This window comes from Ornithorhynchus anatinus, chromosome X2 (assembly GCF_004115215.2).
Source record: "Ornithorhynchus anatinus isolate Pmale09 chromosome X2, mOrnAna1.pri.v4, whole genome shotgun sequence".
Lineage (NCBI taxonomy): Eukaryota > Metazoa > Chordata > Mammalia > Monotremata > Ornithorhynchidae > Ornithorhynchus > Ornithorhynchus anatinus.
The window spans coordinates 3,814,187-3,838,707 of record NC_041750.1 but is presented as its reverse complement, the minus strand read 5'-3'; the positions used below and the strand labels follow the sequence as shown (position 1 = coordinate 3,838,707).

Here is a 24,521-nt window from a genome sequence, read left to right as displayed (position 1 = left end):
TGTTAAGCACCGTTCTAAGCGCTGGGGTAGATACAGGCCAATCAGGTTGGACCCAATCCCTCTCCCACTGGGGGCTCAGGGTCTTAATCCCCATTTTATTCATTCACTCATTCATTCAATAGTATTTATTGAGCGCTTACTATGTGCAGAGCACTGTACTAAGCGCTTGGAATGTACAAGGCGGCAACAGATAGAGACAGTCCCTGCCGTTGGACGGGTTTACGGTCTAATCGGGGGAGAGGGGCAGACAAGAACAGTGGCAATAAAAAGAGTCAAGGGGAAGAACATCTCATAAAAACAATGGCAACTAAATAGAATCAGGGTACAGACGAGGGAACTACGGCACAGGGTAAGGAGGTGACTTATCCAAGGTCACCCAGCAGACAAGTGGCAGAGTGGCAGCCTGGGTCCAAACCCGATTCGCTTAGAACAGCGCTTGGCATATAGTAAGTGTTTAACAAATACAATAGTAATAATAATCATTCATTCAATCGTATTTATTGAGCGCTTACTGTGCGCAGAGCTCTCTACTAAGCGCTCGGAAAGTACAATTCGGCAATAAAAAGAGACAATCCCTGCTCACAACGGGCTCACAGTCTAGAAGGGGGGAGACAGACATCAAAACAAATAAAGAGGCATCAACAGCATCGATAGAAATAAACAGAATTATAGATACATGGGCATCATGAATACAAATAAATAGAATTATAGACATGTGCATATATATGCTGGGGACGGGGAAGGGAGGTAGAGCAAAGGGAACAGAGGAAAAGGGGGGCTTCGTCTGGGTCGGGTCATGGGTGGAGGGGGTGGGGGAGGGAGACCAGGGAGATGCAAAAAAATAAAATAAAAGCCTCCCCTCGCAGCTGATGAATCAAGGCAGTTTTCCCCCCGTCACTGCGGAGGGAGCGAGCAAGTGCGTGGGAAGCAGCAAGACAAAGCCCGGCCGCGCACAGGCGAAGGCGAGCGGCGGAAGGATCCCGGGGAGGAGGAGGAGGAGGAGGAGGAGGAGGAGGAGGAGGCAGGCCTGGGGTGGAAGGACACGTTAAATAATCCCACCGGTCTGCCGTCCCCCACCCCCGCACTTTATTCATTCGCGCAATCGTATTTATTGAGCGCCCACTGCGTGCAGAGCACTGGACTAAGCGCTTGGAAAATACAATTCAGCGCCAGAGGCGATCCCTACCCAACAAAGGGGTCCCAGTCTCCCCCAGGCCCAGGGGTGGGTAGAAGGGGAAGGGGCAGGGGGCTGGGGTCGGGTGGGTGAGCTGCTTGCGCCCAAGGGGGACTTCTCTGTGCCTCAGTTACCTCGTCTGTAAAAGGGGGATTAAGACTGTGAGCCTCACGTGGGACAATCTGATGACCCTGTATCTACCCCCGCGCTTAGAACCGTGCCCTGCACATAGTAAGCGCTTAACGAATACCAACATTATTATTTCCCCTTCCCGAAAGCAGCGTGGTTTGGTGGAAACAACCCGGGCTTGGGAGTCAGAGGACTTGGGTTCCAATCCCGGCTCGGCCACTTGTCTGCCGGCGTGACCTTGGACAAGCCACTTCACTTCTCTGGCCCTCGGTGACCTCATCTGTAAAATAGGGATTCAGACCGTGAGCCCCACATGGGACAACCTGATTACCTTGTATCTACCCCAGCGCTTAGTACAGTGCTTGGCACACAGTAAGCACTTAACAAACACCAAATTATTATTATTACTGGAGGGAGAGGGAGATGGGAAGATGGTCAGTGTCCGGGGGAGAGGGACTTTGCTGGGGAAGTGGGGAGGTAGAAGTTTTCATGACAATTTTCTGCCAATTTCCAATATTTGTTCAGCGACCAGCGGTATTTATTGAGCGCTGAGGGTGTGCAGGGCGTTGCGCTAAGCACTTGCAAAAGGACGATACAACAGAGTTTGGTAAGCCTGATCCCTTCCCACGAAGAGTTTACAGTCTACAGGGGAAGACTGATAGAAAAATAGATTAGGGATAGGGGAAAATTGCCAGGAATAAGGATGGGCATAAATGCTGGGGGAGCTGGAGTGAGCATCAAAGTGGTTACGAGGGTCAAGTGATCTGCACATAGTAAGCATTCAATAAATACTATTGAATGAATGAAAGTGGCAGCGTGGCTTAATGAAAAGATCAAGGGCTTGGGAGTCAGAGGTCGTGAGTTCTAATTCTGACTCCACCACTTGTCAGCTGTATGACTTTGGACGAGTCACTTCACTTCTCTCTGCCTCAGTTACCTCATCTGTAAAAATGGGGATTAAAGACCGTGAGCCCCATGTTGGACAACCTGTTTACCTTGTAGTTACCTCAGCGCTCAGAACAGTGCTTGTCACATAGTAAGCGCTTAACAAATACCATCAGTTTTATAAAGGGGTCCACAATCAAGTGCAGAATCGTCAAAGAGGGAAGAACGGATGGGGAAACGAAGGCTTAATCTGGGAAGGCGTCTTGGAGGAGTTGTGACTTTAGGGTGGTTTTGAAGGTGGGGAGAGTGGTGGACTGTAGACTGTAAACTCGTGGTGGGCTGTTGTTATACTGCACTCTCCCAAGCACTTAGTACGTGCTTTGCACACAGTAAGCGCTCAATAAATTCGATGGAATGAATGAATGTGAAGGGGGAGAGAGTTCCAGGTCAGAGGGAGGACTGTAGAGAACACAGGACAAAATATTTGGGAGAGGACAAAAGATTTAGTAAGATACGATCCCTACCCTCAAGGAGCTTTCAATCTACTATGTGCAGAGCACTGTACTAGGCACTGGGTCCTTGCCCTTAAGGAATTTATAGCCTAGTGCCCGGGCTTAGGGGAGGAGACAGAAGGCAGGGTGGTTGAGCGACTGGGGAGAAGCAGCACTGCCTAATGGTTAGAGCATGGGCCTGGGAGTCAGAAGGACCTGGGTTCTAATCCTAGCTCCACCACTTGTCTGCTGTGCGACCCTGGACAGGTCACTTAAATTCTCTGTGCCTCAGTTACATGATCTGTAAAATGGGGATGACGACTGTGAGCCCCATGTGGGACAAAGACTGCGTCCAACCTGGTGATGTTGTATCTACCCCAGGGCTTAGTACAGTGCCTGGCACATAGTAAGCGCTTAACAAATACCACTGAGAGAGAGACAGAGCCCCCACTGGGGCGTAAATTGGGTCTTCAGAGCCCAGCTGGGGAAGAGAAGGAGCCCCTTCTTCCTGGGAGGGGGGACGGGGTGACTCGTCTCTGACTGAGCCCTCCTTTCCTCTTCTCCCACTCCCTTCTACCTCACCCTGACCTGCTTCCTTTATTCATCTCCCCTCCCTGTCCCACACCTCTTATGTCCATATCCGTCATTTATTTATTTCTAATAATATCTGTCTCCCCCTCTAGACTGTAAGCTCCATGTGGGATAGGGAATGTGTCCGTTATATCGTTAGATTGTCCTCTCCCAAGCGCTTAGTACAGTGCTCTGCACACAATAAAGGCTCAATAAGTACGATTGACTGACTGAGGGACTTTACCAGTTCATATGTCCTGTCTGAGCACCTCAAATCCAGAAACCCTACTGAGGTCATTCATTCACTCAATCATATTTATTGAGGGCTTACTGTGTGCAAAGCACTGTACTAAGCGTTTGAGAAAGAACAATACAACAATAAAAAGTGACAATCCCTGCCCACAACAAGCTCTCAGTCTAGAGGAAGACCCCACCTTAGAGAGTGTGAGCTGGGGTGGAGGGAAACAGCGTGGCTTAATGAAAAGAGCCCGGGCTTGGGAGCCAGAGGACGTAGGTTCTAATCCCGGCTCTGCCACTTGTCTGCTGTGTGACCTTGGGCAAGCCACTTCACTTCTCTGTGCCTCAGCTTCCTCATCTGTAAAATGGGGTTTAAGACTGTGAGCCCCACGTGGGACAACCTGATTACCTTGTATCTACCCCGGAGCTGAGAACAGTGCTTGTCACATACTAAACGCTTAACAAATGTCATTGTTATTATTATTATTAACTGCTCTCTGGCCCGCTTTTAAGCAGGGAATGAAAATCCACTCAGGTCCCAGCATCCATCGTCCAAGATCGGAAAAGCAGCATGCGCAGGCTGGTGGATAGAGCACGGGCTTGGGAGTCGGAAGGACCTGAGCTCTAAATCCACTTCCTCCATTTATCTGCTCTGTGACCTTGGCCAAATCACTTAATTAATTAATTAATTCATTCATTCATTCAATCGTATTTATTGAGCGCTTACTGTGTGCAGAGCACTGTACTAAGCGCTTGGAAAGTACAATTCAGCAACAGATAGAGACAATCCCTACCCAACAAGAGGCTCATGGTCGAGAAGGGGACACATCTCTAGACTTGGGCAAGTCACTACACTTCTCTGTGCCTCAGTTCCCTCATCTGTAAAATGGGGATTGAGACCGTGAGCCCCATATGGGACAGGGACTGTGTCCTACCTGATTACCTTGTATCAACCCCAGTACTTGGAACAGTGCCTGGCACATAGTAAGCGCTTGACAAATACCAAAATTATTATTATTATTGGGCAGTTAGCCCATCTGGGGTCAGGAACGTGTCTGCTAATTCTGTTGTATTGTCTTCTCCCAAGCTCTTAGTACAAGTGCTCTGCACACGGTAAACGCTCAGTAAATACCACTGACTGATTCTCTGTGCCTCGGTTCCCTCATCTGTCTACTTGTTTTATTTTGTCGTCTGTCTTCCCCCCGTTCTTGACTACGAGCCCGTTGTTGGGTAGGCAGTGTCTCTCTCTGTTGCCGAACTGTACTTTCCCAGCGCTTAGTACAGTGCTCTGCACACAGTAGGCGCTCAATAAATACGTTTGAATGAATGAATAAAATGGGGGTGAAGATGGTGGGCCCTATGTGGGACAGGGCCTGTCCAACCTGATTCCTTTGTCTCTCTCCCGGCGCTCAGTACAGTGCCCGGGACCTAGTAAGCGCTTAACAGATACCACTAAAAAAAAATAGATAATCAGAGGGCGGCGGGGGAGGAGGAGGGCGCTCCTGGAGAAGGTTCTCCCCCTCTCCCCCTCTCCCCCTGCCCCTCTTCACACGCATGCTCTTATTGAGCGGCGGCGGCAGGAGCAGGAGCAGTGGAGAGGTGGGAGCGCTGCATTATCCCTAGCCCCGGCAGCAGGAGAGGAGGAGGAGGAGGAGGGAAAAAAAAAAAGAGGAGGAGGAGGAGGAGGAGAACGCAGAGGTGCAAGCAAGCCTTGCTCCAGATCCGCTGGAGCCCCTGAGGGACACACAGGTAACCACCCCCCATCCCACCCCCAGGCCCGTCTCTCTGTCTTGTCTCACACTCACTCCCCATGTCTCTCGCAACATAATCTCCCCCCCCCAGACACCCCGCCCATTCTCCCGGGAAAGCTGGTGGATGGGAGGTGGGGGTCGCCCAGGTAAGGGAATGCCCCCCCCCCACTCCCAGGGGGGGCGCATCTCCCCTTTGGATCTGCGGGACCCAGGCGGGTCCTCGAAACTTGGGGGTGGGGGCTGGTTAGAAGAGGGAGCGGGTGAGGTTGGTTTGATCTGAAAAGTTGAAATATCAACGGGGAGGGGGGTGACGGGGAGGTGGGGAGGCATCCCATTTAGATGGGGGGGGCCCTCAGTTCAGTCGGTGGGGGTTGGGGGTGGTGCCCGGGGTCTGGTGTGCCCAGAGGAACTGGGTGTGCTGATCTGGCTGGAGTGTCCTTTGTGTAACTGGAGTGTGGAACTGTGCTTGTGTGTATATTTATAATGGATGGCAGTGTGTGTGTAACTATGTGTGTGTGTGTGTCTATGTGTGTGTGCCTGTGTGTGTGTGTATGTGTACGGCCCTTTGCCTTTGAGTTGCCATGTATGTTTCTTACATGTGTGTCAAGCGCGCGCCCGTATGCGCGCCCGCGCGGGGTCGCTTGCAAGGGTCTGTTTTGACATTTGGATGTGTGGGTGTGTGGATGTGTGTGTGTGTATTGTGTGGGGTGGGGGGGGATTCCATTCGTCAGGTTCCAGGCCCCGAGCGATGCTAGTTTCCGAGGAGACAGCTCCCTGCCGAGCACCGGCCCTAGCACTAAGCGCTTAGTCCGGTGCTCTGCACCCAATAAGGGCTCTCTGGAGACGATTGAGCGGATTGAATGACTGAATGCATGCAAGCTCGCCCTCCCCGCTCCCACCGCTTATAACGCGGCTTTTCAGCGCTTGTTTCCGACCCCGCCTGCTTGGATTCGGCCCCTCGGCCTCTCGTTTGCACCAATAAGACCCCCCCCCCCCGCCCCTTCACACCCCTCGGTTCACCGCATCCCTCGCCCCCGGTGGAATCTGCCCCGGTTTTACTCCACGCGTGTCCAGTAGACACGCGGATCTAGCGGGGGGCAAACGTCCAGTCCTTGGCCGCGCGTCTCTGTTTTGCAGGCTTGGGGAAGGAAGGACGGTTCATTCATTCATTCTATCGAGCGCTTACTACATGCAGAGCACTGTACTAAGCGCTTATAGGGGAGGGGGGTTGTCTCCGAGGGACCCCCCCCCCATCCAAACCCCTGAGCTCCATCGCTTAGTACAGTGCCTGGCACTTAGCAGGCGCTTAGCAAATACCCTAATTATTATAGCCTCGTGCCGGCGAGGAAGAGGTCAGCTCTGTGACTCAACATCCCTTTTTTTGGGGCATTTGCCAAGCGCTTACTACGTGCCCTAGTACGCAGACTCCCACACCCTTCGTGGAACCCAAATATTGCTGTAGGAAATACGGCTTTTTTTTTTTTCCTTCTGCATTGCCTCGAAGCCGCTGGGTCTGAACCCGAGCGGCTCCGCGTACCCTCGAGGGGGTTGGGCCAATCCTTCCAGGAGGGGGCTGGGAGAGCTCAAGCGCTTAGTCCAGGGCTCTGCACACGGTAAGCGCTCAATAAATGCGATTGAATGAATGAATGAAGGAGAGAATGAATGAATGAATGAGAGGTTGCTCTTCCGGGCCGGGCCGCGCGGGGGCGCTCCGGGCCCGGCCTCGGAATTCCCAGCCGCGCCCTGATTGGCTGCTGCTTTTGGGAGGGAGGGGGAGATGATTTAATCAATCAAGCCATCGGTGGTATTTATTGAGCACTTATCATAATAATAATAATGACAACGATGATGACATTTGTTAAGCGCTTCCTAAGAGCACTGTTCTAAACGCTGGGGTAGGGAAGGTCCTCAGGTTGCCCCACTTGGGGCTCACGGTCTTAATCCCCCTTTTGCAGACGAGGTAACTGAGGCACAGAGAAGTCAAGTGACTTGCCCAGCGTCACCCAGCTGATCAGCGGCGGAGGCGGAATTAGAACCCGTGATCTCTGACTCCCCAGCCCGGGCTCTTTCCTCCGAGCCACGCTGCTACTATGTGCGGAGCACTGGGGAGAGTACGTGGCGGAGTGGACGGAGCTCGGGCCTGGGAGTCAGAAGGTCGTTGGTTCTAACGTTGGCTCTGCCCCTTTTCTGCTGCGTGACCTTGGGCAAGTCATTTCACTTCTCTGGGCCTCGGTTTCCTCATCTGTAAAATGGGGATTAAGACGGTGAGCCCTATGTGGGACAGGGACTGTACCCAACCCGATTACCTTTTATCTACCCCAGCACTTAGAACAGTGCCTGGCACAAAGTAAGCTCTTAACAAATACCGTAATTATTATTATTATTCTTATTACAGTGCCTGGCACACAGTAAGCACTTAACAAATACCGGAATTATTATTATTATTACAATGCAACAGAGTTAGTGGACCCGTTCCCTGCCCACAACGAGTTTATAGTCTAGAGGGGAATGTTATTATTAGTAGTATTACTATTCTTATTACTACTATTAGAGGTGGTTTGCGGTATAGAGGGGATTATTGTTATCGTTCTTGTATTTGTTAAACATTTTCTATGTGTCAAACACTCTTCTAAACCCTGGGGTACATACATTGGATACAACCCCTGTCCCACATGGGGCTTACAGTCTAAGAGGGAGGGCAGGCACTGAATCCTCATTTTACAGATGAAGAAGCTGTAGTGTTAAGTGACTTGCCCAAGGTCACACGGCAGGCAAGGGGCAGAAGGGGGATTAGAACTCAGGCCTCTGACTCCCAAGCCTGGGCTCTTTGGGCTACGGAGATGTGTGTGGATACATTGTTTTGTTCCAAAAGTGGGTTATAGGCGAGGGTGTCCTTAGCACCTTAAAAATAAGCAGCACAGCCTGGTGCAAAGAACCCTGGCCTGGGAGTCAGGGGACCTGGGTTCTAATTCCACTTCTGCCCCTTGCCTGCGGGAGACCTTCACTTCTCTGAGCCCCAGGTTCCTCATCTGTAAAATAGGGATTCAATACCTGTTCCCCTTGACTTATGCTGTGGGCCACGAGTGGGACAGGCTCTGTATCTGACCTGATATCTCTCCCCCGGTGCTACGTCCAATGCTTGGCGCCGCGTAAACGCTTGACAAGTACCTTCATTATTATTATTATTATTATTATTATTATTATTATTGTTCAATCTGATGCATCCTAACCAAGCTCCAGACTTGCCTGGAGGGGCCCATCTCCCACTCTCCAGCACGGGGCGGGTGGAAGGGAGAGCTAAGGAGGCCAGGGCCCGTTTTCCACTGGGCAGCCTTTAAAGGGAGCTGAGAAGCACTTCAGCCTCATTTCCCCTGGGGATGTCTTAAGCGTCTCAGGACCCAGACTTAGCAGAGACGGAGCCTTCAGCAACAATTAACAGTGCAAGCCTGACCAGTTGCCAGGTCCTTTAGCGGAGGAGAAGGGCAGGGCCTGGGCCAGGGAAAACACTTGGGTCTCTTTATTCTTCTTAATAAGAATAGTGGCATTTGGTTTTCTTTATGGTGTTTGTTAAGCGCTTCCTAAGTGCCAGGCACTGTTCAAAGCGCTGGGGTAGGTCCAAGCTAATCAGATTGGACACGGTCCCGATCCCACGTAGAGCTTCCAGTCTTCACCCCCATTTTACAGAGGTCACTGAGGCCCAGAGAAGTGAAGCGACCTGCCCAAGTCACCCAGCAGGCAAGCGGCAGAGCCGGGAGTAGAACCCAGGTCCTTCTGACTCCCAGGCTCGGGCTCTGTCCACTGGGCCATGCTGCTTCCCTAATCCTTTAATCACTAAAGTGCTGAAACTGTAAGCTCATCCTCTAAACTGTAAGGTCTTTATGGGCAGGGAACGTGTCTGCTAATTCTGTTTTATTATACTCTCCCAACCACTTGAGCAGAGCTCTGCATATAATAAGTGCTCAATAAATGCTACTGATTATTTGTTAAGCACTTACTATGTGTCAATCACTGTATTAAGCACTAGGGTAGATACATGATCGAGTTGAACACAGTCCCTGTCCCACATAGGGCTCAGAGTCTTAATCCCCATTATATGGATAAGGTAACTGAGGCCCAGAGTAGTGAAGTGACTTGCCCAGGGTCACACAGGAGGCAACTGGTGGGCCTGAGATTAGAACCCAGGTCCTCTGACTCCAAGGTTGGTATTCTTTCCATCAGGCCACCCTGTTTCTTGGGTCTGTCTGTCTCTCCATCAGGAGAAGCACCGTGGCACGGGCCTGGGAGTCAGGTCATGGGTTCTAGTCCCAGCTCTGCCACTTGTCTGCTGTGTGATCTTGGCCAAGTTACTTCACTTCTCTGTGCCTCAGTTATCTCATCTGTAAAATGGGGATTGAGACTGTCAGCCCCATGGGGGACAGGGACTGTGTCCAACTTGATTTCCTTGTATCCACACCAGGGCTTAGTACAATGTCTGGCACATAGTAAGTACTTAACAAATACCATCATTATTATTGTAAACCCCTGAGGGCAGGCAAGTACGTTTTGCTTCTCCACATTCTGGTGGAGCTCAGTAACTGCCGTTGACTGACTGATTACAGAGGCGGAAAGGTCCTTCCTGGGAATTAAATCAGAAACCATTTTCAAATCAATCAGTCAGTGGTGTTTATTGAACCCATACGGTGTGCAGAACACTGGATTAAGTGCTTGGGAAAGGACAATACAATAGTTGATCGACAGGACACTTATCCACGAGGGGTTTATAGTCCAGAGGGGCTACAGTCAACAAAATAAATTACAGATTAGGAAATGGCAGAGTAAAAGGATTGAAGTGCTCAGGGGCCAGGGTGAATATCAAATATCCATGTGCAAATGAGGCAGCATAGGTGTATTTGGCAGTTTGAATGTGAGAAAGTGTGTGTGAGGGAGACTGAGATAGTGTTTTTTCCATGTGCAACTGAGGCAGTGTGTTTGTGTGTGTGGTTGGTAGGACAAGTGTGAGAAAGGGTGCATGGGCCCGTATATGTTTGTGTGTGTTTGTGTGAGATAATTCTCCCTGAGTCTGGGAAGGGAAGGGAGTAGCTGTGATTTTGGATGTAGGAGGTTTGGGAGGAGAATTTGGCTGGGCCGGTCCCCAAGAACGGGGGTCTGGGTGGACCAGTCCTGGGGCAAGCAGACAGTCTTGAGATAGTAAGCTCTTTGGGGAGTCTGCGGGGTCCGGATGTCTCTTCTCCCCCTGTGCCAGCACCTCACAACTGATTGACCCTGTCTACATGGCCAGGGTAGGCTCCAGGGAACACCACCGATCACCCCAGCCCTGGCGGCGGAAGCAGGCGAGAGGGACCGGTGCCTGTTCAGGTGAGCCGGAGGGGGTGGGCCAGTGCTAACGGGCCCCCCTCCCGCTCTGTATTCTAGAGCCGCTGGGCATCCCGGGGCAGGACAATGGGTGGAGGCCAGTGTGGTCATGGGCAGCGCTGAGGAGCCGGAGAGCCTGCAGCTGCGCAGACCGGACCCCGTCCCCGAGGAGGCCGCTCGCTTGCCGGGATTGGCTGCCCCTCGCCGCCGGCCGGACGAGAGCTGCGGGGCCCGCGACCGGGCCATGAGGAACTGCTGTGGGGAGGAGCCGGCTGTCCTGGGCACAGGATCCACCAGGGGGTCGGGCGAGAAACCCGGGGAGAAGGCCCCCGGCCGGGGGGCGGGGATGGCCGCCGCTGGGGAGATGCCGGGGGAGCCGGGGGACCCCAGGAGCCAGTCGGACCTCAGTGGGAGTCCCCAGGGGGCCCCGGGCTCAGCCGCCGGAGAGGAAGGGGGCCGCCAACCGGCCGGGGTGGAGGAGGCCGCCACGGGGGCTTCTGGGAAGCCATGTGTAAAGTCTTCAGGGGCCCGGGAGACCCCCTCCCTGGTGGAAGCAGAGGCCGCAACTCCAACGAAGCCTAGTGCTACTGCTGTTGGAGAGGTGGAGGTGCCGAGCTCTGGGAAGCAGGATTTTGTGGCCCCCGAGAAGCAGGAGACTGCAGCCTCTGGGAAGCTGGAGACTGCGGCCTCTGGGAAGCTGGAGACTGAAGCCTCTGCGAAGCTGGAGACTGCGGCCTCCGGGAAGCTGCAGACTGCGGCCCCTGGGAAGCTGGAATCTGTGGCCTCTGATAAGCTGGAGTCTGTGGCCTCTGATGAACTGGAATCTGTGGCCTCAGCTCAGGTGGAGTCCGCGGCCCCTGGGAAGCCGGAGTCTGTGGTCCCTGGGAAGCCGGACTCTGTGATCCCTGGGAAGGGAGATTCTTTGACCTCCAAGAACCAAGTCTCTGCAGCCTCTTGGAAGCAGGATTCTGCAGCCTCTGGGAAGCAAGATTTTTTGGCCTCTGGGAAGCAGGATTCTTTGGCCTCTGGGAAGAAGGATTTTGTGGCCTCTGGGAAGAGAGATTCTGCAGCCCCAGGGAAGCAAGAACCTGCAGCCTCTGGAGAGGTAGTTTCTGCAACCTCTGAGAAGCAAGACTCTGCAGCCTCTAGAAAGCAGGATTCTACCTCCTCCAGGAAAAACGATTCTGAGGTCTCTGGAAAGGCAGATTCTATGGTCTCTAGGAAGAGCGATCCTGCAGCTCCCAGGAAACAGGATTCTGCAGCCTCTGGGAAGGGAGATTCTGCGAACTCTGGGAAGGGACACCCCACGGCCTCTGTGAAGGGAGACTCTGCCGCTCCTGGAAAGGGAATTTCTCCAGTCTTTGGGAAGGAAGATTCTGCAAACTTTGAGAAGAAAGATTCTGTATCTCCCTGGAAGCAGGATTCTGCAGCCTCTGGGAAGGGAGATTCTGTGGCTCCCAGGAAGCAGGATTCTGTGGCCTCTGGAAAGGGAGAATCTACAGATCCTGGGAAGCAGGATTCTGCAGCCTGTGGGAAGGGGGATTCTGTAGCCTCTGGGAAGGTAGATTCTACAGCTCCCGGGAAGCAGGATTCTGCGGCCTCTGGGAAGGGAGATTCTACAGCTCCCGGAAAGCAGGATTCTGCGGCCTCTGGGAAGGGAGATTCTACAGCTCCCGGGAAGCAGGATTCTGCGGCCTCTGGGAAGGGAGATTCTACAGCTCCCGGGAAGCAGGATTCTGCGGCCTCTGGGAAGGGAGATTCTACTGCTCCCGGGAAGCAGGATTCTGCGGCCTCTGGGAAGGGAGATTCTACTGCTCCCGGGAAGCAGGATTCTGCGGCCTCTGGGAAGGGAGATTCTACTGCTCCCGGGAAGCAGGATTCTGCGGCCTCTGGGAAGGGAGATTCTACTGCTCCCGGGAAGCAGGATTCTGCGGCCTCTGGGAGGGGAGAGTCTACTGCTCCCGGGAAGCAGGATTCTGCGGCCTCTGGGAGGGGAGAGTCTACTGCTCCCGGGAAGCAGGATTCTGCGGCCTCTGGGAGGGGAGAGTCTACTGCTCCCGGGAAGCAGGATTCTGCGGCCTCTGGGAGGGGAGATTCTACTGCTCCCGGGAAGCAGGATTCTGCGGCCTCTGGGAAGGGAGATTCTACTGCTCCCGGGAAGCAGGATTCTGCGGCCTCTGGGAGGGGAGAGTCTACTGCTCCCGGGAAGCAGGATTCTGCGGCCTCTGGGAGGGGAGAGTCTACTGCTCCCGGGAAGCAGGATTCTGCGGCCTCTGGGAGGGGAGATTCTACTGCTCCCGGGAAGCAGGATTCTGCAGCCTCTGGGAGGGCAGATTCTACTGCTCCCGGGAAGCAGGATTCTGCGGCCTCTGGGAGGGGAGATTCTACTGCTCCCGGGAAGCAGGATTCTGCGGCCTCTGGGAGGGGAGAGTCTACAGCTCTCGGGAAGCAGGATTCTGCGGCCTCTGGGAAGGGAGAGTCTACAGCTCCCGGGAAGCAGGATTCTGTGACCTTCAGGAAGGGAGATGCTGTGGCCTCCAGGAAACAGGATTCTGCAGCCCTTGGGAAGGGAGATTCTGCAGTTCTCTGGAAGCAGGATTCTGCGGCTTCTGGAAAGGGAGATTCAGTGGCCTCTGGGAAAGGAGACTCTGTGGCCTCCGGGAAGGGAGATTCTGCAGCTCCTAGGAAGCAGGAATCTGTGGCTTCTGGGAGGGGAGACACTGCGGCTTCCGGGAAGCAGGTTTATGTAGTCTCTGAAAAGGCAGATTCTGTGGCTGCCGGGAAGCAGGATTCTGTGGCCTCTGCAAAAACAGATTCTGAGACCTCTGAGAAGCAGGATTCTATGGCATCTGGAAAGTTAGATTCTGTAACCTCTGGGAAGGAAGATTCTGCAACCTCTGGGAAGCAGGATTCTGCAGACTCTGGAAAAGCAGATTCTTTGGGCACCAGGAAGCAGGATTCTGTGGCCTCTGGAAAGGCAGATTCTGGGGCCTCCGGGAAACAGGATTCTGTGGCTTCTGGGAAGGGAGATTCTGTGGCCTCCGTGAAGCAGGATTCTGCAGCTTCTGGGAAGGCAGATTTTGTGGACTCCAGGAAGCAGGATTCTATGGCCTCTGCAAAGGCAGATTTTGTGGCCTCTGAGAAAGGAGAGTCTGTGGCCTCTGGGAAGCAGGAGTCCGCGAGCCCTGAGAAGGGAGATTCTGTAGCCTCTCAGCAGTCAGATTCTGCATCTTCTGGGAAATTGGATTCCAAAGCTTCTGAGAAATCAGATTCCACCTCCTCCGAAAAATCCGATTCCACATCCTCCAAGAAATCGGACTCCACCTCCTCCGAAAAGTCCGATTCCACATCCTCCAAGACATCGGACTCCACCCCCTCCGGAAAGCCCGATTCCACATCCTCCAAGAAGTCGGATTCCGCCTCCTCCGAGAAGTCCGATTCTGCATCCTCTAGTAAGTCCGATTCTGCGGCTTCTGAAAAGTCCAATTTCATGCCCTCTGAGAGGTTGGATTCCGCACCTGTCAAGAAATCAGATTCGCCGGGGGAAGCTGACGCCACGTCCCCCGGGAAGCGGGACTCGGGGGCAGCGGGGAAGACAGACCCCGTGCCTTCGGGGGGAGGGGGTGCCGAGATTCCAGGATCAACCCCGAAGGAACCTCCCCTGGGCACCGAGGAACCGAGCCGCGGGAGTGCCCTTCAGGGGAGCGGCTGGGGCCTCGCCCCCAGTGCTGCCCAAGCGCCTCCCTCCGCCGTCGAGCCCGGGGGTGGCCAGGCCCTCGAGGAGGCCGGTAGGCCGCCCCCAATCCTCTCCGCCGCTAAGAGAGCAGGAGGGTCCGAGGCTCTTCCCGTAACTCGACGGGCCTCCCGGCCACCGGCAAGGCCGGGCCCAGGAGCGGGAGCGGCGCCCCTCGACCGGGAGGGAGACTCGGGGGTCCCTCCCCGGCCCGGCCCGGCCGACGGGGAAGCCCGGGAGAGGGCGGCGTCGGAGGCCGTCCGGGCCTCCCGCGCGGGCCCGGCCAGGACGATGTCGAGCTCCGCCAAGGTGCCCTCCCTGGAGGTGACATCCCCGCAGCGGGACGCGGGGACCCAGGTGGACACGAGGGCTCCCTCGGTGTCGGTGGCCGTGAGCCCCATGACCCCCCAGGACGGCTCGGGGGCCGGGCCGGCGTTCAGCTTCCAGCTGGGCCGGGGCGGGCCGGCCTTCGGGGGGCCCGGGCCCAAGCCGTCCAAGGACGTGGAGATGCAGGTGTCCGTGCCCGTGGAGACCCGCTCGGTGGCCACCGGACCCATGACCCCCGTGACCCCGTCCCCCCTGGCCTCCTATCCGGAGGTGCGGGTCAAGGGGGTCCCCGCCCCGGCCCCCGAGGAGGCCCCGCCGGAGCCGGTGAGGGAGGTCAGCTGGGACGAGAAGGGCATGACTTGGGAGGTCTACGGGGCCTCGATGGAAGTGGAGGTGCTCGGCATGGCCATCCAGAAGCACCTGGAGAAGCAGATCGAAGAGCACGGCCGGCAGGGGGCGCTCACCCCTCAGGGCGCCCGCGCATGCTCCGTCCAGGGCGGCCCGCGCCCCGCCGAGGCCAAGCGGCCGCCCGGCCTCTTCCGGGCGCTGCTCCAGAGCATGCGCAGACCACGGTGCTGCTCCCGGGCCGGGCCCGCGGCCGAGTGAGCGCTCCCCCGTCTCCGTCCCGCCCCCACCCCGTCCCTCGCCGGCCCCTTTTTATAACTACACAGATGTCTTGTGGTTTCTCTCAGGCAAACACCTCCCCCCGCCTCGATTTGAGCCTCACTCCCCCACCCCCGGTGCGACCGTCGACGGGGTCCCTTAAGCTCTCGCCTCGTGAGGGGCCGGAGGGCGGTAGGGGGCGCTGTGGACCGGCCCTCCGCTCTCCTCATAGCACAATGCCACCTAGCGGGGAGGGGGCGCCACTGCGGCCTGCGAGCGCCGGGCCGCCTCCGGCCCCTTCCCGTGATGCTCCGCGCGGTTGTCCACTCTCCCCAACTCTGGCTCCTTCCCGTGATGCCCCGCGCGGGTGCCCACCTCCCTCCCCTGCCCCCTTCCCGGGTACCCGGCTCACGCAGACCCCTCGGGGGGGGAGGGGAGGGGAAAGGGAGCAGGGCCTGAGGCTGAGTGGAAAGCACCGCCCCGGGGCAGCCTCCTGCAGGGAAGCCTCAGGTGCCAGCTGGGGATGGGGAGCCCCCCTTCCCATCCCTCCCTCCCCCCGTTGCTATGGAAACCCCACCCCTTGCCATCTTCCCTCGCCCCTCTCCCATTCTCCCTCGCCCCTCTCCCAGCCCTCTGGGTGTTGTCTGAGCCGCCCGCCCCCTCCAAACCCCCAGTGGCCCCGGAGAGCGAGGCCAAGCCCGCCCCAGCGGCCTGCCCACCCCCTGCTGCCCCCACCGACGTCGGACCCCCCTGTCAAGCCGGCAGCACTGCCTCCTCAGCAGCCCGCCCGGGGCAGGAACCAGGTAACAGTACCGATGGTATCGGTTAAGCGCTTACTCTGGGCCAGGCACTGTACTAAGTGCCGGGATGGATGCGAGCAAATAGGATGGAACACAGCCCCGCCCCACGTGGGGCTCACTGGCTCAGTCTCCACTTTACAGATGAGGGAACTGAGGCCCAGAGAAGTGGATTGGTTTACACGAGATCACCCAGCAGACGAGAGGTGGGATTAGAACCCCTGTCCTTCTGACTCCCAGGCCTCTGCTCCATCCACCACACCAACTGCCGATGGTGTCGTTTCAGGTAGCGAAGGGGTCTGTGACAGTTATTTTCTAAAGCGTTGGGGGAATGAGGGGGACTGCTTCATTGGAATCCAGGGGAACCTTTAAAGACACAAAATGAGAGCGCTGAAAGGTGTTTCTACTGAAAACAGGCCTGGCCCTAGAAACACTTTAGCCTTTCTGGTGGGGTGGCTTCTGAGAATTCATTCAATCGTATTTATTGAGCACTTACTGTGTGCAGAACTTTGTACTAAGAGCTTGGGAGAGGACAGTAGAACAACAGACATATCCCCTTCCCCCAACGAGCTTTCAGTCTAGAGGGTTGATGTAGGGCCTTTAGTTAGGCTAGCTCCTTCTCCAACTTTCCAACGCATCCTTCCCAAAGCTGGTCTCTCCCACCAGCTCTGGATAGGACCCAGTCGGGAACAGCAGGCAGAATGAGGATCCTTGTACCTCCCCTTGTCATCTTAACACCTGGAGAGCTAATTCTAGGGATGGAGGGGCTTTTATGCCCAGGCAGAAATGGGAGGAGGTGGCAGAGTCAGGGTAAGGAAGCCCCCAGAGGTGTCAACTTTTTCTCATGAGTTGGTGGGGAGGGGGAGGATGGGGTTTGGGAGGGACAGATAAGGTTTGAAGAGCTGTCGGCAAATAGCTGGAAACCCTTGGGGGACTAAAGACCACCTATAAATGAGCCCGCTTTTCCCCTTCGACTGGAATGAGGCCCGTGGCCAGTGGACGTCGGAGACGGATGTGGCCGGTGGGGTTTAGCCCCTGGAATTTGCCCTCCACACGTGGCTCCGGGAGCCCAGAGATATGAGGGGATTTCAGGGTTTGGTTCCCGGCTCCCAGCCAGAGGATTTTAGGGGAAGGCTCTTTATTGCTCATTCCAGAGTTGTGTGGCTTGTGTCGTAGATAACGCCCCATCAGTGGTCCCACTTCTGCTTGCCCTCCCCGGTGCTTCCGGCCCCCAGGCAGGCCCAGCTGGTTCACCTTGGCCCTGCCAGCTGGCGGGAGGCTGCCACAACTGAACCCTGCACTGTGCGGGAGGGGCTCACACGGGAGCCAAGGGAGGCTGGCCCAGCCTGAACCTCTTCACCTTCTGGGGATCTCCTAGCAAGGGGTCACGGCCCACTCCCCGCGGACCAAGCTCCCTAATTAGCTGCCCCCCTTCAGGTCACTCCCGCCGTCTCCAGGTCTGCTCCCCAAACTACCCTTCCCCACCTTCCAACTCCTTTCCTGGGGCTCAGATCCCCTCCTGATGGCAGCCCAGTGACCCCATCTGGATCCTTCCCAAAAGCTGTGTGGGCAGATGGAGGCCGCAGAGGCAGGGTCTAGGCCTGGCCCTCCAGCTCGCCCGCTGTGTGACCTTAGGCAAGACATCTAACCTCTCTGGGCCTATCCCATCCACTGTGAAAGTGGGCGAATAATACCTGCTTCTCCCTATCTCACAGGGGCGTTGTGAGATAGCTGACGCGGGAGCGTTTCGGGATGCTGAAAGGGCTACGCGAATTCAAGGAGGGTCCTCCCCGATCTTGGGAGGAACGGTCAGTGGGCTGAGAGAGAACTGGGGGGGACGATTTCAATTAAGTAGAAAAAATCAGACTGAGTCACCAGGCCAGCCTGGATGAGGGCGGGGTGGGGGGCTGCCATGAAGACTCTGAGGCAGGGGAGGGGGCGGGAGGCCCGATTTACAATGTCAAATTGGCCACTTGGGACCCTGCGGCTGTGGCCAGAGACCCTGGCCCCCCTCCCCGAAGCCTCCACCATCCTCTCCCACCACCCGGTCCCCAAATTCCCTGGAAATTCAAGTCTGCGGTGCCCCCGCTAACGAGGCGCGGGCAGCCCACAGCGGCTCCTGGAGAGGTTGCTCCCGCCCCTGCTTTTCGGAGAGCCCCCCGCCCCATCTCTCCCCCCGCCCCCAGCTGTGCTGTGAGCTGAGCCCCCGTGCATCCCGGCCGTCGAGTGGCCGCCGTTAGTGTCTGACCCTCCCCGCTACCACCGCCGTCTCCTCCTCCTCCTCTCCGCCTTGGTTTTTGGTAACACTTGTAAAACCCCTCGACATTGAGTAATAAAAACCTTCTGCACAACGCCGCCCTCCCGGGCCTCTGGGCTGGGGGGGAGCGGGGCCACCCGAGGAAGGGGACAGTGGGGGGGGCGTGGAGGGGAAGGTCCTCAACAGCCTCAGCTGCGAACCAGATTTACTACCCCCCGATGAAGGGTGTCTGGGGTGGGTGCGTCTGGGTAGTTCGTTCATTCAATCGTATTTATTGAGCACTTACCAGGTGCAGAGCACTGTACTAAGCGCAAAGAACACAGTGCAACAATAAACAGACGCATTCCCTGCCCACAGCGAGCTTACAGTCCAGAGTTAGCACTGTGAGGTTGGTGGGGGGCCGAGGGAGGGGGCTAGAAGGGATGCGGAGGGGAAGATCCTCACCAGCCTCAGTCAGGAGCCAGATATATTACCCCCCCCCGAGGGGTGGGGGGACACCTCCTGAATGGGGGAGCAGCAGGGGGCAAGGACCCCTGAGAGATGCCAGTCTGGAGGTAGGGAAGGGAAGGGGGTAGGTATCTCAGTCCCAGACGCTCGGGGATCACAGGGAGAGGCGGGTTCTGGGTGGCGATCCGAACAGACTCCCCGGCCGGCGACCCTCCCGCAGACAAAGTGCCCGGTGCATCAGTGTTAGGCTGGGGGCGAGGGTCCGGCGAGGGGGGGCTCACAGATCCGTGGTGTCCAGGGAGGGGTTGGTGAAGCCCATCAGGAAAGGGTCCGGCTCCACGCCCGGCTTGGAGTTCCGGGGGGTCCGGCCCTCCAGCACCTCGACCAGGGGCTCCTCCCAACCGCTGCGGCCCAGCCCGCGGTCCACGCCGTCCGACTGGGGAGGGGGCGGTGGGGCAGCAGAGAAGGGGTGGAGGGGCCGGGGGGGGCGGGCAGAGAGGAGGAGAGAGGTGAGATGGGGGTCGGGTGGGCGATGGAAGAGCCGCAGCAGACACGGAGTGGAAGGGGTAAGAGAGGGTGGGATGGGTAGGAGAGGAACAAGGGCAGGCGGGTTGGGGAGAGAAGTGGCGTCAGTGTGGCCCTCCCCACCTCCCCTCTGCCTCCTCCTGTCCTCTGAGGTAGGGAGAAGGGCATGGGGGGGATGGGGTGTCCAATTATTTCCTGACAATTGCACCAGACCCTCGCCAGCCTGGGCAGGGAGCACCAGAGGGCTAAGCCTGGATCTTCCGGCCTCCCTTCCTCCCTCTGCTGGGGTCAACGTTGCCCCTTCCAAACTGTCCCCGCCCTGCCTACCCGAGACGGTTGTGGGCTGGGGGCGAGAGAGGCTCGGGGGGTGGGGCTTGGGGGACGGACAGAGGACCGGGGTGCTCACAGCCGTCTGCCTGGGCCACAGCTGGCCCTGCCGGACCCCCCTCTGGAACTGCGACTTCCAGGCTCAGTTTGGGGGTGCCTTCGCCGCATCTTTGGCACGCATCCCGACACCCCCACATTTACCCACCCGCCCCGTGCCCCTCGACCCAAGGGGTTCAGCGGATCAACGGAAATGTCCGACTCCGTGGCCCTCGAGTCGACGACAGGTAGTACTGTGGGTCAGGGAGCAGGCCGCCTGGGGTCTGTGGGAGGCCCAGAGGATTTTGGGGCTGGGGGCCAGGGCCCCAGCCTGGGCGTAGGACAGATCTCCGCCCCCCCCCACCCCCCGGACCCGAACCTGGTTTTCCTCTCACCTTCTGTCCTGGACTCGAGCCATCCTGGCTGCCCACCAGGTTCTCGTCCAGGGAGTTGAGGCTGGAAGAGAAGGCCGAGCGTGGAAGGGGGTGAGTGGGGGCGCCCGGGGGCCCTCGCTCCAGTTTCTCCCTTCCCCACACAACTGCTCGGGTCGATGTTTGCAGAAGGAATTTAGTCCACTGAGGCGGGAGAGCGGCCCTGGGGGCGGGGGACTCACCTGACAGAATCTTGGGAGGACAGAGACTCATTGAAGCCGAGGTCCCCAGCGGACAGGTTGAGCACGGGGTTGGCTCTGGTGGACAGGGAGGGCCCCGGTCATTCCCCTGCCTCGGGGCTCCGGGGCAGGGAGGACGGCAGGCGGCAGTGGGCGGGGTTGGGGGGGAGAGATGGTGTTCCCATTTTTATCAACAGAAGCCCCTGGTGGAAAGTCCTCCCCCCCCCACCACGGCTTCCCACACGAGTTGGGTAAAAGACCGGCCGCTCGCTGCCCTCTGGGTGCTTATACTTTAAAGTGGCAGGGCAGGGAAGGATTCCCGGAATTGCAAATGACAGGTCAGAGGGAACCACCCAGCCCCCGGGAAGCCCTCCCTTCTTGCACAGAGCCCTCTGCCCGTCTGTCTCTGTAGAGCTGGGGGCCGGGCAGTGGGCTTCTGCCCCGTCTGAACCCCGAGACTGGGCAGGCGTGACGGGGGGACGGCCAGCCAGGGAGCGACCCGGGGAGCCCGCTCACCCTTCCTTGTACAGGTTGGTCCCGGGGATGGTGAGGCCGGGGCGGGTGGCTTCAGAGATGCCGCTGTCGGCTTCCTTGGCGGCCTTCACGGCATTCAGTTGCCTCCGGTAGCTGTGGAGAGGCAGAGGTGGCCGGTGGAGGAGGAGCCCCGGGGGAGAGAGGGCGGCCCCCAGGGATCGGGATTGCGGGGAACGGGAAGCCGAGCGGAGGCGGGGAGACGGGGTGGCCCCGGGGCCAGGGGGCACCAGCCCAGACAGCGTCCCGTACCTCTTTCTTGTGCACACCAGGGCGGTGGCCATGATGACACCAAGCAACACCACTGCCACGCTCAGCCCCACTACGGCGCTAATCAGCTGCTTCTCCTTGTTGACTTTCTCTTTCTCCCCGGAGCCCTGAGGGACAGGGCGGGGGTCAGCTAGCCCCTCGCCGTGCCGCTCCCCCCCTAGATCCCCCAACACACCCGAACCTCCCCTTGCCCGGTGTAGCCCTGCAGAGCACAGCCGCCCCTCCCCACTTCCCTCTGGACGCCTCCTCGTCCTCCTCTTGAACCCCTGCCTTCTTCCGACCTCTCCCGGGGACCCCACCCCCTCCTCCTGGGCCCCTGCCCTCTCTCCACTCCACCTCCCCCGAACCGCTGCCCCCTCCCCACCTCCTCTTTGACCCCACCAGTCTGGCTGGGCCAAGGGGGGACTCTTCAGGGTGTAGGTCCGCCCACCCGTCCTCTCCAGATCTTACCCACTTCCCACCACCCAGGGACTCACAATCACCACCAGCCCCAGCTGCAACAGCTTCTGAAACTCCTCCGGGTTGCTCCGGATCAGTCTGCCAGCGACATCAAAACCGAACGGGGGTCCGGGTCGCCCACCTCTGGGGACAGCGTACCTCGAGGGGCGGGCGCTCCCTGCCCCGACGGAGGCCGAGGACCACCGTTCCCCCCTCCGTCCCCGGGGGCTCCTTTCCCGCCGCCGGCACTCACACGCTCAGCTCGTTCTGGGTCAGGGCGGTGCCGTTCTTGTACACGAAGTAGGCGTCCATGTAGGACTTCGCCTGAAGACTGCGGAGGACGGAAAGGAACGACCGGGGTCTGGGCTGGCGGACCTCCCCACCTGCCCTCCTCCCTACCCCCCCGACCCTGGATCCCGAGAGGTCGGGATTGGCTAACTGTCACTCCATTGCAACCCCGCCGGAAGGCTTCGGGGCCCCCCGCGTCCGGGCCTCTGCCCTGGGGCCCGTCGTCATCCCCGGTCGCCTCCACTGTCCACCCACCCTGGGGATCTGCCTCGGATGGGGCCTTCAGAAAGCTTGGAAAAACCAGGTGAGGGGTCCTCTCTTGAACGCCCTCGTGGTTAGTGACGGACTATCCAACATCTGACTCTCCCGTCTCCATCCCTCGCTCTCCCCCAGTGACCTGGCATGGACCCTCCAACTCCCTTGACTCTCCGTTTCCCTCCCTGACTCTCCCCCAGTGACCCAGCCCAGACCATCCAACACCCCTGACTCTCCCTCTCCATCGCTGACTCTCCCCCAGTGACCCGGGATGGACCAACTCGTCCATGGATGTAACCAAACATCTCCGGAACCGACTGATGTTTTCTGCTGCAGCTTCCTGGTGGAGCGAATTCCATATCCTCGCTCCCTCCGGGTGAAGACGCATTTCCTTGTATTTATTCTGAACTCGCCACCTCCCTGCCTGACTGCGTGCCCTTCTCCCTGGCAGGTGGGATGCGGGGAGCAATAATTCCACGGGTGCCCCGTGCCCTTCACAGTTTCAGAAACTTCAGTCTTGCCCCCTTTCCTAAGTCCAACTTAAAATCCTCAGCCTCCTCTGGGCCTCACGCTGGCTGGGATCCCCCCCATCCACTCCCCAGGGCCTCTGATCCCCACCTGGAGGCCCGATCTTTTTCAGAAAAGTCCGCGATGCTTGCTATGTAGACCGTTGTCCTGGTGGCTAAGGTCAGAGATCTGCGGGAAGAAGAGCAGTCGACGCCGGGGTGCTGGGTTAATGATTGTGATATTTTGTTAAGCGCTTACTATGTATTACCTGATGCAAGGTAATCAGGTTGGGCACCGTCGGCGTCTCACAGAGGGCTCACCGTCTCAATCCCCATTTTACAGGTGAGGTGACTGAGGCACAGAGAAGTGAAGTGACTTGCCTCAGGTCACACATCAGTCGAGGGGCGGAGCCGGGAACTCAGGTCCTCTGACTCCCAGGCCCAGGCTCTTTCCACTAGGCCATGTTGCTTCTTGCCCCGGGTTGGGGGCGCTGATTAATCAGGCTCCCCCGGGACCCCCAAAGCCTCCCTCTGCCCCCCACCGGTCCTTCCACCACCCTCTTCCCATAGTGCTTTGTGGTGGCAGGACATGTCCGCCCGAGGTCCCCGGGGCTTCCGCTCCCTCGGCTCGTGGCGGCCCTCTTTTCCGCCCTCCGGCCCCCTCCCCACGCCGCCTCTCACTCTTTAATCTCTTCCGAGTTGGCCGCCACCTCGCTCGCCGGCTGGGAGAACTGTAGCTGAACCTTCTGACTCTCGTCCACAGTGAAGAGCTGCCGGGGTTCGGGGGGGGGAATACAGAGTCAGCTGAGTCCCCCCGGCACGAAACCCGCCCGGTGGACCCCGGCCCCGTGGGGGCGGACGCTCACGCTGAGGGAGTGGTTGGTGGCCAAGGAGTCGCCGCTGAACGGATTGTCCTTGGCCTGCACTGTCAGCTGGTACTTCCCCTTCAGAGAGGCGTCCAGGGAGGTGGCCACCCTGGAAGAAGAGACAGGGATCAGGGTAGTCCTGAGGAGCTGCTCCTGCCGCCTTCCCCGCCCTCTACCCTATCATCCTAACCCCCCAGCGGTCCCTTCCCCTCATGGCCCTCCCCACCCGTCCCAACCCCTTCCATCCCGAGTGGTCGGCGCCCCAGTCCGGCTGGCCCGGGCCGGCCCCCGTGGCCTTACGTGATACGGCCGAGGTGCATGTTGTTCTCCCGCTGCGTGTCGATGCTGAACAGGCCCTGATGGGTGGAGTTGGTCTCGTCCTTTCTGATGAACTCCACTTTCATGATGGAGAAATTGATCTCCTGGGTCCCCTTCGCGTCAGAGTCGTTGGCCTGGGGCGGAAGCGGAGGGGGCACAGGGGGCCTCTGTTGGCCAAGGTTGCGGGACGGGGAGACACCCAGGAAAACCAGGGATGCCGACTAGGCTGGGGTTAGGGACTCTCTTTCCTTCAGCCCAGGCCCCGGAGCCCCCACCTCATATCCTGCTTTATCGGACCCAAAATCTATCCCCTTTACCCACCTCTTGCTCTCCCCGTCTCCCACCAGACCTCATCTCCTCCCGCCCCCGCCTCCACATTTACACACACGTAGTCATACACGTGCGCACACATCGATGTACACGCACAAGCTCACGCACACAGACGCGCGTCTCGGGGCCAGAGCCCGCAAAGTTCATCCGTGCATTCGTTCGGTTGTATTTATCGAGCGCTTACCGTGTGCCGAGCACTGAACTACACGCTTGGGAGTGTACGGTAGAACAATAAACGGACACGTTCCCTGTCGGGGACCCCCGGATGATTGTCTTACCTTCACCAAAGCCACCTGCTGACCTCGGGGGGCAACTTCGGGGACCACCACTGTTGGGGAGGGGGAGACAACGGGGAAGGGGGAGTCAGGATCTGCGCTCACCCACCCGGGCCGGCCGAGGGAGATTACAAGTCCTGGCATGCAGCGCTCCTCCTCGCCCTTTGCCACCCCCATCACGAGCCAGGGGTTT

At 58.0% G+C, this 24,521-nt stretch overlaps 2 protein-coding genes across 4 annotated transcripts in view; one reads left to right on the top strand and one right to left on the bottom strand.

The window, feature by feature from the left end:
- Window positions 1-5,059: 5,059 nt before the first annotated feature.
- On the top strand, window positions 5,060-15,275 carry GPRIN1 (G protein regulated inducer of neurite outgrowth 1). Of its 2 annotated transcripts, none has more exons than XM_039910510.1 (2): window positions 5,060-5,235; window positions 10,650-15,275. In XM_039910510.1, the coding sequence occupies exon 2, from the start codon at window positions 10,699-10,701 to the stop codon at window positions 15,253-15,255; it is 4,557 nt and encodes a 1,518-aa protein (XP_039766444.1). In that variant the 5' UTR covers window positions 5,060-5,235; window positions 10,650-10,698; the 3' UTR covers window positions 15,256-15,275. The 2 variants fall into 2 exon arrangements, with proteins under 2 accessions (XP_039766444.1, XP_039766445.1); XM_039910511.1 differs by having other exon boundaries at window positions 10,516-15,275.
- Window positions 15,276-18,647: 3,372 nt separating this feature from the next.
- CDHR2 (cadherin related family member 2) overlaps window positions 18,648-24,521 on the bottom strand; it is a 30,544-nt gene continuing 24,670 nt past the window's right edge. For both annotated transcript variants that reach the window (XM_029053143.1, XM_029053142.1), the window contains exons 21-32: window positions 24,332-24,381; window positions 23,706-23,857; window positions 23,406-23,514; window positions 23,221-23,309; window positions 22,652-22,729; window positions 21,744-21,821; window positions 21,529-21,589; window positions 21,035-21,159; window positions 20,768-20,878; window positions 20,255-20,329; window positions 20,037-20,097; window positions 18,648-19,189 (exon numbers count right to left, since the gene is read on the bottom strand). In XM_029053143.1, the coding sequence (XP_028908976.1) occupies window positions 19,031-19,189; window positions 20,037-20,097; window positions 20,255-20,329; window positions 20,768-20,878; window positions 21,035-21,159; window positions 21,529-21,589; window positions 21,744-21,821; window positions 22,652-22,729; window positions 23,221-23,309; window positions 23,406-23,514; window positions 23,706-23,857; window positions 24,332-24,381 (1,148 nt within the window). In that variant the 3' untranslated portion in view covers window positions 18,648-19,030. The remainder of the gene's footprint in view (window positions 19,190-20,036; window positions 20,098-20,254; window positions 20,330-20,767; window positions 20,879-21,034; window positions 21,160-21,528; window positions 21,590-21,743; window positions 21,822-22,651; window positions 22,730-23,220; window positions 23,310-23,405; window positions 23,515-23,705; window positions 23,858-24,331; window positions 24,382-24,521) is intronic.